The following is an 11,778-nucleotide window of genomic DNA, read 5'->3' on the forward strand; positions in this document are numbered from 1 at the left end:
GGGGGGGGTGGGTGGCAGAGGAGAGCAGGGAGGAGAGGGTAGTTTTTCCTCCTTTAAACCCAGATCCCTCCAGGAGTTTGGGCACAGCTACTAAACAATTCAATTTGTATGACCACGAGGGTGGTGACAACTGAAACGGGCTCTGTCATCAAGGGAGCAGCCCTGTGAACCATGCCATCCCCGCAGAAGCAGCGGGTCCCTGATGTTTATCTCCGTGAGTTCACGGTATCTCCATCTAAGGAGACTGAAACAACAGTTCTTCACCAGCTCTTTGATAGCAGCGCAGAGCCAGAGAGCAGCTGGTGCCCTCAAAGGAGGGTGCACGCTGCTGCTATCGCACACGGCAGAGGTCTGCCCTAAACCTCAACAGCATGTGATAGTTCAGCTTCTAAATCCTATTTTGAAAATAAAAGTATCTGCTAAGCGTACATGTAAAAAGGTGCAAACTTTCACCTTTGTCAACTCAGAAGTAGAACAGATTAGTCTGAATAGATTTTTAGGCATCTAATAAAGAGCCCTTGTACTAATAGTATTCAGTGGGGTTTTTTTGTCTTGATACACAGCCTAGTTTTATCACCTACAAAAAAAAAAAAGACTAGGACAGACTAGAATCTTCACAAGCCTTTAAAATGGGTCACATTATTCATCACTGAAGAAGAGGTTATCCCAGTATTAATTTAATCACAACTGCTAATTAACATCTGACATTGATTTCACCTAAGAAGGAAATCAGTGTAGAAAATGGGATCTCGCTGTAGAAAATTTAATCTAATTATGAGAATGAATTGCCAGCTGCAGGCTTTGAAAGGGAAAAAGAACAGGATGGCTTTAATGAAAAAGGAGATCTACAACGAGCGTTTCTTCCAGCGTGGCATGAACAGAGTTTAAAACATGATTTGTGTCATGAACGGCTATTGCATTGTGGTGGTAACCAGACTTTTCAGAAAGAATTTCAAGTCTGCTATCAACGAAGCCGAAACATTCATCTCCCAGCAATCTTTCTGCAAACACCCAATATCTTTTCTGGATCGAGAGTCATTCTAAAACTAAAAAAAAAAAGTCACATCCATACTTTCTACTCTTACAAGTATCACTCAAGCACTATAATGAAAATAGCATTAGAGGTATACATCAATTTTAACTTCTACATCTAAAAAAAAAACATATGGGTAAAGCAGTTTGTTTTAATTCCAAGCTAACAAAAAAAAATTCCTTAAGACCATTAGGTATTGCTCTTCCTTAAATTGCATTAAACCCCTTAACAAGCATCCAGGCTGCCAGGAAGCTCTCTCAGAAGATCATTTCATTGTCAGGTCAGGTACTCTCAGAGGAAAGATCAATATGAGAATACCACAGGCCTTTTCACATTACCTTATGGCACATATAGGATCCACCCTTCTTCACTCTGTCCGTCCCCGATGAGGGCCCTTTCTGTGGAGGAGAGGATGCTGGTTAGTATTCAAGGAAGAACAATTGCCAATTACAGGGTAAAGGTAAAAAGCTGTAAGAATAGGGAGATGGATAAGGAGCAGCCATAAATATTCAAAGTAAACAAATTTCAGCTGCGTCTGTCTGAACCAGAAAGCTTGAAATAATTGTGCTGTAAAAGACTTTCAGACAGGCGAAAGTAATTGTTCTCCCTCCCTGCCGCTGCAAATATTTAACGTTCGAGTTGCTGCCCGCTGGCCAAGAGCGCCTTGTGCTTTGTTTCTGTAAAACACCTGACAAAGTGCTGTAAAAAAGCACAGTGGCAATCATGAGAGAGTACTCATCTCTGAAACCAGGCAGGTTTCTGTAGTTTCAGACTTTTCCTAATGAGAGATTAGGAAATTTTCACACACCGGCCTGCACAGGTAGTGAAATCTGTGATTCTCATCAGTTCCACTGCTATGAAACAAACATACACGAACCCACGAGCCTCCAAAGGGAATACAGAGAACTTGCACTTTTCTAAATGCAGTTAGACTGTTGGGTGGCCAGTTGCAATGAGGGGCTGTAACGCCCCATGTTTGGTGCTCTTTCCAGTCCAAAATCAAGTCTGAAACACAAGTTAGTGACTGTGCAGCAAGGCATTCTGTATCATCTCCCAGTCACTACGTACTTAATTTGTTGTTATGTGGGATCATGACAGCTAAAGAGGTCTGCAGAAAGCACTGCACTTATGAGCAACAATTTTGTAATTGCTTGTACATTTGCAGTGTAATGTATGCAATTTATTTGAAGTGCTTATGAAATTCGCCCTAGAATTGATTCAATGAGATTATTTCAGTCTTCTTTTTCAATTCCAACTCCAAAGGATGGCCTAATAGTTCAAGGAGAAAGCTGGGCTTCCTTGATAACGCTCTCTTTTGCTTGCTTTGATGCATATTTATTATGCAGGTGAGCAATTCTCCCACTTCATTCCTTTTAGCTGTGAAAGTTACTACTGCACTCATCTAACGCTTAGAGACTACTGCTGTACTTCATGTTTCCACCGTTGATATCAAATATTCTTACATGCTCTCTACACTCCATGTGCATTGAGAAACTACTTTTAGGAAGGAGCCACAAGAATATGTGTCTTGTAGAAGTGACAAACAAGATCAAGAAAATAAATTGTGTTTTATTAGTTAACTGGCAAGCCTAGCCTAGAAGTTAGTAGTGCCACTAAGAATCCTCTCAAAGTTGTACAGAAATAGAAATACATGCAAATCTTACATGTTACACTAGTGTGCAACAAAAACATTTTCTTATCTTGTACAAGCCTCCAATAGAGAATTTTTCACTTAACTTGAGGTACAAGCTGTTGTTTCTTCACTGGTTGGTAGGGTGTATCAATCAAGTCTGTATTTCTAATCAAAACCTTATCAGAAGGATTTGTGAAATACAGGAAGAAAAATAAAGAGCCATGATGTCCTCCAAATCCCTGCATTTTCTGCTAAGACCATTACCTTTATCAATAAATACAGGTTACAAGAAAGTCATCAGCCCAGTTTTTAGCAGTTATGAAAAAAGAATCCATTGCTACAGAGTATGTAAGTGATACAAAACAGTACCATAAAGTACCATAATAGGTTAAAAACAGACAACTGCTGAAAAAGAAATTCTGCCAATTATTTTGTCTCCTCCTGTCCAGCAGCCAGCCATTTATCCTGCAATTATCTGAAGGGTGCTGTGCTTTCTGGAAAGCCTTAAGAACAACCCCTTGACCAATATAAACGCAGTCACCAAAGAAAAATTTCACTTCTGTAGTATCTCCTGAATCCAGGAATAACTTCCCTTTAAGAAGCAGGTTCCTAAAGAGGGGATTTCACAGGGAATGACACCTCTCCAGCTTTTCTCAGTGTCCACTGATTTGACCAGTTTGGTTACACCTGGTCACCACAGTCCTACCCTGTATCAAGGGATGTAGTTGTCTCCCACCCAGCTCCTGCATTACCAGAGGTGAAGTTCTAGAAGAATCAACACAAGACAAGCATTTGTAACACTGAATATAAATCATGGGGACCGTAAGCAAACCCTGAAAGTTGATGCTAGTACTACAGAAGCTACTGACTGCATCCACTGTGTTTGACTGCTTTGACAGTCTTCATATCGAAAGCTTACCATACTGAAACTTCAGCAGTTTCACATTTATTGCAAAATTTTATATGATAGGCAAAAAAAAAAAAAAAAATTGGCCTACTACTGCATTTAATACCCTACAACTACTCAAGGAAAACCACACCCACAGGCAGTGTCCGCTTGTTTCCGAGCCAAGGTGCTCCTCCACAGGACAGGCTTACTCCATTTCCGAGGTCTCCAGAAATTGTCTCCACAAAACTTGCATGTAGATGCACTAAGCCCCACTCTAAGATAAGCCACTGACAAGCACAATCAACTCAACCAGCCTGTTAATCCCATTTTAAGGGAAGCCAGGGTAAAGCCAGCCAGAATAAAACAGACCTAAAAAAAAGCTACATGAGAACAAGACAAAACAGAGAACAATGGAGCTCTTGAGCAGGATTTCCCATTAAAAATTGTAATGCAAATACAGAGCAGCAATCTTTGCTATTAGCTCCAAAGTAACTTTTATAAACTAAGAGGAGCAAGCTAATTTAGAATTAGAAGATTTATTGTCTAGCTATAAGACTATTGTGTGTTTCAGCAATTATACAGGGATAACATACACTGAAGCAGCATGTGAACCAAAGAAAATGGTAGTTGCATAAGCTCTTTTTATTAATTACAAATATCTTCTGCCAGGCAAAAACTGAGCATCAAAGGTTATTTGGTAACAAAAACCCAAGTTAAATGGACACCCCCCCAGCCTCTGAAGCAGGATTACAGCACTGAAATGCTTTACCACCTGCAAAAATCTGATACAGTATTCTCCAATAATCTATTCTATTACAGAACATTATCCTCTTGATAGATAATTCTTTAAAATCACTGAAGGTAAAGAGTTTATCATAAAACAACTGGCAAAGTTCTTGGAAAAGCAGAAAATCACTAGACATTAGTTGGAGAAACAATCACTGCCTGTTTGACAACTGTCTATGGGCTATGTTTAATTCTCCTGCTGTTGATATTTCTCTGTCTTGCTCTGCAGTTTAGCAAAGGAAGAGATAAAAGAAAGTTGGGATAACCAGATTTCCATATAGTTGTATCCAGCTACGTACATATGTACAAAGTCAAATGTGCAAGTAACTGTATGCAAGAGACCAACTAGACTGATACCTTTCTCAGCTTGTGACTGCACTCAAGTTAATGGAGGTTAAAAAAGAGCCACAGATCCTCAAAAGGTAGGGCACAGTGAATTCAGTTCTCCTTCCTAGTGTTAAAAGTTCAGCTAACAAACTCTCCTCACTTGAAGGCTATTGTGGAGTAAAAATTGGAACTGTAACATTGAACATCGCAGGCAGCGATTATGCTTTCATTCACACGTAGCTTAGCTTCTCTATAAAAGGCACCACGTATCACCAAGGTGCCCAGCAAAGCCCCATGAGCTGATATGAAAACAATCAAAACTAAGTGAAAAAGACATTCTTGCTCCAGACTGATGGGCATCCCCATTTACATTGTTTTGTACTTTTGTATCACAGGTTTGTCTACCCAAGAAGAACGTGGTGTTGGAATCAAGCATTGCGTTTCCTTTCTCTAATGGTTTGCTTTTGCACCCTGTGCAAGCCCCCTACTTAGCGCTAGAGACTGAGGACTTCAAGGTCCCCCAGGTGATTTGTCAGCATCCCAACAGCCAAGGGCCATATTTGCATTCCTTTACTTCAGGAGCCCTTTACTACAGCTCCCAATAAGTTCACAGCTGAGCCACTGTGGTAAGCTCAGGGCAAGCAGCTGTCCTTCCCCTGTACTGCCTAATGTCTTATTTTTATATTCCTGTCGCTACCCCAGCCTTACTGAAGGAACCTCAAACATGCGGGAAGAAGCCACCTGGACTCTATTTTCTTAGAATATGACGCTGAACGATTTTGTCTGGGTAGGTAGAAGGGTGCTGCAGCTCCTTGGTCTACCTGTAGCGTGAACTCTCTCTGTTATCCAAAACAAAGACTCCTTTATCTCAGTTTGGAGCTGGGAATGGAAGAAGCCAAGTCCCTATAGACAAAGCAGAATAAGAGATTTCAAGTTCTTGAAAGGTGTTAAGTGCTAGATGTCCTTACCAGCGACACCCTGCTTCTGACGCTGTTCACAAGAGTTCCATACATGCCCTTCTGATCAGAGTCCTTTTCTTTGGGTGGTCTTTCTCCTCCCACATTGCTTGCTTAAATGTTCTCTTGTTTTACAAAGAAAGTTAGCAGTCCTTACATCTGCAGATGTAGAAATGTAAACTCCTTGCTGTCTGAGCACTGGCTGCTTAGAGAGTATTGGAAAAAAAAAAAACCAAAACCAACCAAACCCCCAAAAAAGGTCACTGCTTTGTCTTTCACAGAACTACACCAACTTCAGGTAGAGCATCCTGAAAAGACAAGATCCCCCCAATCAATAGCTTCTCTAGAATAATGCATGCATTTAACATACTTGGTAAAGTAATAGTGTACAAACATTATCTAACTTTGGCCAGACAATGTTACAGCTCAATATCACATATTTCTTTTAATTAAAAAAAGGAGAAAGCCTGCAATGTTAGTATTTGCTCATGTTTGTATCTTCCTTATAAAGGAAACCTGCTTTGATTGTGCTTACCCGTAATAAAAACTAATCAGAGCACGGCAATTAAGGTCACATTTGATTAAAACAAGCAAGTCTTTGTTCCATCAAACAATATTGTTTTATGCTATCATCTGGATCTCGTTAGGTCGTGCAGAGAAGAAATGAGAAAGGCAAAAGCCCAGCTAGAACGCAATCTGGCCGCTGTCGTTAAAGACAACAAAAAAAGTTTTTACAAATATATTAATGACAAGAAGAGAGCCAAGGAGAATCTCCATCCCTTATTGGATGCAGGGGGGAACATTGTCACTGAGGATGAGGAAAAGGCTGAGGTACTCAATGCCTTCTTTGCCTCAGTCTTTAACAGACAGACCAGTTATCCTCAGGGTACTTGGTGGAGTCCCCATCCCTGGAGGTATTTAAAAGACGTGTAGATGAGGCGCTTAGGGACATGGTTTAGTGGGCATGGTGGGGTTGGGTTGACGGTTGGACTCGATGATCTTAGAGGTCCTTTCCAACCTCAATGATTCTATGATTCTATGATCTGGAGAAGCGCACCACCTGGTACTGAAGCGGAAGGACATTTGCTGTCCATATGTAAAGAGCCAGAGCTGTCCCGGCTTTGATCCCAGATTTAAAGAACAGGATTTACTGTATATTGGCAAGTTTATTTTGTAGTATAATGTTGTAACAGACATATTGTAGTCTGATTGCAAATTACAAGTGCTTGTGCATTCAATTACCAAAGCTTATAAGTAGGATTATTCTTTAAATCAGTTTTCAAACAGAGAACTTCAGGTCATAAGAAACTATGCACTGTATACAGAAAATCTGAGCCAGAAGTCACCGCAATTGAAATGGCCCCATAAAGGGATTGTGGTTTGTTTGATCTCACGCACACTTGGCTACTGTCTGCCAAGTGATCATTTACATTTTTCAAACAAACAAAAAACCCCCACCCCAACCCTGGTGCTTCCTAGTCCTGCCCTTGTGCACCAAATAGTAGGTGCAAGATGTACTAAAACATTTTTTGTGCGTTTGTCTTAAACCGTGGATTTTTTTCCACTCATGAGAAAAATCACCCCAGAAGCACTTATTTCTGAAAAGAGCAGTGCTCTGGCTTTTCACCCACTGCCAATACTGGAGGAGTTGAAGTATCAGTTTTACATTTTCTCAAGTGGATTTTATAATTTCCTCCAAACTGAGTTTGGCCACACATAAGCCACTTCACCTACATGATTAAGACACACTGCAAGACTATCTTTGTACTGCTGTGGGGCCCCATTCTGTGCAACTCCAAGATGTCTTCAAGTGCAAGCAAAATAATTTCAGAGAATAGCAGCAAGACAGCTAGCTCCTTGATCTCCTGACACTCACCGAAGTAAAGAATCCCTTAATAAAGTACCCCCAGAATGCACAACATGTACTGGAAAACAGCCACAGTAGGTAAGAGTCTGGCACCCTAAATCTAAATGCATGACAAAGTTCTGCTTTGAAAGGCTTTTAGCGGTTAGTGAACACAGAATATAGACAAGAACTATGCTGAGAGGTGAGGGGAAGTTAGAAGAACAGGTCACAATTGAGAGACACTATTCCACTTGAAGTTCAGAAAATTTAGAAGTTACTTCCATTTCCATGTGTAAAAGTTTTCCACAGGCAGCTATTTTAGATTTGGCTTACTCTGGTTTGTTCTGGATTCCTGATATATGAGATTTCCACTGGACTATCCTGCTGAACTAAGTGAATGTTACTGGCTCGGATGCTTCCCATTTTTTTCTGGGAGAGTAACAAGCCCATTATCTCACACAAAACTGGAGGAACCATTCACTGTGTTCCAGATGACAAGGTCATTCACTATATACAATTTGTTACTTAAAACCCCTCCAAATATAATACCATTTGTTTGCTTTCACAGCTAGTCTAAGTACAGTACACTAATCTCCACTGATCTTGTATGCTTGTAAAATGGGGAGACTTTCATTTGCTTAAGTCAAAAATGAACAGAGACATTTGCAGCTCACTACACAAACTGATGAGAAGAATTCAAAATAAAAGCCACTTGCTCCTTATGTTTTGAACCAGCCACTACAACTATCCACGTAAGCATCTGGACTAGAATAGTTGAGAAGACTTTTAGTTGTAGGAGTATCTAATTAAATTCTTAAAGGAAGGTCTGTACAAACAAATCTCCAGTTACACTAATGCTCTGTTCTGAAGAGTTACATCCATAACATATTAGGATGCCTTTCAGTGCCACTAACTTGAAAAGTTCTGGCTGCATCCCCAAAATCCCACTATTGCTAATAGCGTCCAGTGTTCCTGGCACTTCACAACTTATAACTTCAAGGACACAGTACCAAGCTCTGCATTCCATATTCTTCTTGAGCTGCATAAAAATCTTTCAAGTTTGTTTATCTGGCTTGAATACCCACCTGCACAGGTCCTATACCTGGCAAAGAAGAGGAAGAACACTGTTCCATTGTTAAAGCATAATTTAAATCTAATACCTTAAAAAGTAGCAAACAACTTACAAAGCACTTTCAGGTGTGCCAATTTATTTTTGCTCTTGGTAATTATTTGTGAATGCAAGCCAATCGATTACATAAAAAAAAGTGTGCAAAATTCCATACATTCCTTGTAACCAATCCACAGTATACCCAAAATCTCTCCAGTACTAGAAAACTGCTTTGAAGATTTCAGATGTTAAACTAAATATGTTAAAAAACTTTCACTAAGCTCTGACCCTCTAGAAGAACTCCTAGTCTTTTAGGCAGAAAGAACACATCCTATATATAGGTTACACTGACTTGTACTCTGGAGAGACTTAAGAGATTGGCTCTGATAGATATGGTGCTAATCATTTTTAATGTCTCAGAAGATACTGCGGCCTGGCTATTTTGGGACACCTTTTCACGTTATGAAATTCAGTTTCCTTATCCATTTAATCAGAAAAACCCTTTGGAATTCATTTTGAAGTGCTCTGCCTCAGACAGTAGATTCTGACAATTAGTTTCCAACTGAAAAAAAACTAAAAGCATCATTGTTAACACCTAATTTTTAAAAACCTTCTGAAGTGTCTGCAAAATGTTTGTGCTGAATTTAAAATCCTAAGCAAACTCATAGCCGCTTACATTTAACAGAGCAAAAGTCACACGACACTTGTTTCTCACCATCACCTTAATTCAACACCAAAGCACTGCTGCATCGACACTATAAACACAGACGCGCCTCATTTAAATAAGTCATTCTAATGAAGGTGCACCACTGCAATACTTAAGGATTTTTTTTTTTCCCCAAGCATCATACCACAGTAGTCATAGTTCAGCAAAATACACGATTCTAGCTAGCTGGATTTTGTGCAGCTTGGACAAGTTGGGAAGGCTGATACAGGCAGAGAAATCTTTTCCTTTATAAAACAAAGTAAGATGAAGTTAACTAGCATCAATGGCAGGGAATGGATTAGCTGAAAGCTGCAGTTTGGATGAAGACTCCTGGAGGTTTTTTCCATTATTACCACAGTAACTACCACATAAATTAGTTATTTCATGCCCTTCACCTACAAAATCCAGTCATCTTACATGAAAAAAAGCTGTAATACTTTGCCAGTGATGACACAGAGCCTTTAAGAGATATCTGTTTAAACAAATAATGCACATTACCTTATGCTAACCTACAGACAAAAAACCTAAAAAACTCTAGAACACATCTAGGTGCAATAGACTCAAGACCTGTGACTTAAGTTCTATAAATACACAGCATCAGAAGTGTTTTTATTCTCCAGACTCGGCCTAGTTACTGTGTTTTTGCTTCCCAGCGTTGCCACTTCCTGCTAGGCAAGACGACTTCTAGAGAGCCGTGCACTTCTTCCTGCCCCGAGAGGTCACCGTACAAACGAGCGGCCAACACTGAAGCGGCCGTCAGACTGAGAAAGAGATGAACAAGAACAGGGACAGCTGCAATGTGCTACGAACTGCCAGACCTGCAGCCTTTCCCAGGGACACAGATGCTGTTTGTCTCTGAAAGGGTGCGGGTGGGCAAGGGGTCCTTCCCCCCCGCCCCAATTAAGGCAGCACATGCAGATCACAGTGCGCTGGTTCCAGGCACCGAGGTGAAGCTTCAGTACCGAGAGGGGTAAAGCAGAAGTTTCCCTGGTACAAAGCATGGTGAATGACCACACAGTCTGGAACGGAAAGCTCAGCCTTGCTCACTCTCCTCCTCCTCCCCCGACTTATTGGGCTGCAATCAAATCAATACTCACCTGCTCTGACGTGGGAAAGTTTGCTAGTTTTATTGTTCTTCACTTCCATTCAAATTTACATTCTGCTAGCTACTCAACACTTAATCTTTAGAAATGCTGCTCTTAAAACAGGCCTTGTTTTCATTCATAAGGTACAAAAAAAAGAAAAGTATCCTTAGTCACATATAAAACACCCACCAGAATTGCAAGACAGCAGATGTTTCTTTCCTAATCAATCAGTATGCAAACAGGAAAAAAAAAATCTAAAGAATGAGTTTGAATGCTAAGTGTACATTCTATATAAATTTCAGCTGTGTATGTATGCAAGCCATAAGTCAATGTTGGAAAAAGACAAGTGTGTTTATACATTCAAGAGACAATTCATGCAACGCAGCTTTCCATTATCGCTGAATTACAGAAACCGGCAGAAAATGTTGACTACTGTGAAATATTCAAATCACATCATCTGAATTTGTGCAGTATGTGAGAAAGGTAGTAGATGGACATACAACACAGCCAAGGTCCCAAAGGAAAAGGAGGTTCTTTAGCCATTGCTAGGCCACTAAGACTGCCTACCCACAAAAATTAGAGAATAGTCCATCCTATTTTAAATCAAACAAGAAAAAAAAGCTACAGTCCCAAGCATTTCAGTTACTTGGGAAGATGTATGTACCGCACTGTCCGACACATAGCTGAAGTCACTAGAGAGACCTGTGGTATCTTACTGGGATACAAGTAACTTGAAATTGGCCAAAGTGATTGGTATGGGTTAGGAGGTCTCCAGATGCTCCATCAGTGTGAGGGAACTGCTACTACAGATCTAGAGCAATCTAGACCCCAAGATGAGTCTGATTTCTCTTGCTAGACACATCTTCCTGGAAGGACAGCAGAATGTCAACCTCTGCAATGTACAGAGCAGCAAAAAAAAGTTTAGCAAGTTCCTCAAGCTACTTCCAGTTGCTGACTTCCCAGAAAGGCCTCCAATTATGTCCGGCACACCAAAGAAAGACTACACATATCATAAGAGACCACAGCGTGGGGATACCCAAATCCTGCAGCAAACAGAGCTCCTGCCCCGTGAGGTTTAATTGGTTTTCTCATTACGGATAACTGTGTCTGAACAAAACAAGCTCTGTGAGAGCAGAGCAGAGCATTTCTCAGACTTAGTCATTCTGGATGAGTGAGAGAGAAGGAGATTTAATACTAGAACTTGAATCTGCTGAGAGATACTGCATGAGAAACCCCACATACAAAGCTTACCCTGCAGGACCTCTTTTTCTGCCTGCCACAAAAAAACCCAGAGATTAACCTCTCAAAGCCTGGTAAGCTACTTCTCCCCATAAACTTCAGTTTTATTACACGTTGAATTTTAAACAAGCTAGTAAAAGACATAAAGATAACTCACGATGGTTTGTTCT

General features: G+C 40.4%; 1 protein-coding gene across 1 annotated transcript in view; it reads right to left on the reverse strand.

Annotated features, from left to right (window-relative positions):
- SUMF1 (sulfatase modifying factor 1) overlaps positions 1 to 11,778 on the reverse strand; it is a 33,783-nt gene that overhangs the window by 2,319 nt on the left and 19,686 nt on the right. Inside the window, exon 7 of the mRNA XM_009283593.1 lies at positions 1,372 to 1,431. Within this exon, the coding sequence (XP_009281868.1) occupies positions 1,372 to 1,431 (60 nt within the window). The remainder of the gene's footprint in view (positions 1 to 1,371; positions 1,432 to 11,778) is intronic.

The sequence above is a fragment of the Aptenodytes forsteri genome, unplaced genomic scaffold, assembly GCF_000699145.1.
Source record: "Aptenodytes forsteri isolate BGI_AS27 unplaced genomic scaffold, ASM69914v1 Scaffold267, whole genome shotgun sequence".
NCBI classification, from domain to species: domain Eukaryota; kingdom Metazoa; phylum Chordata; class Aves; order Sphenisciformes; family Spheniscidae; genus Aptenodytes; species Aptenodytes forsteri.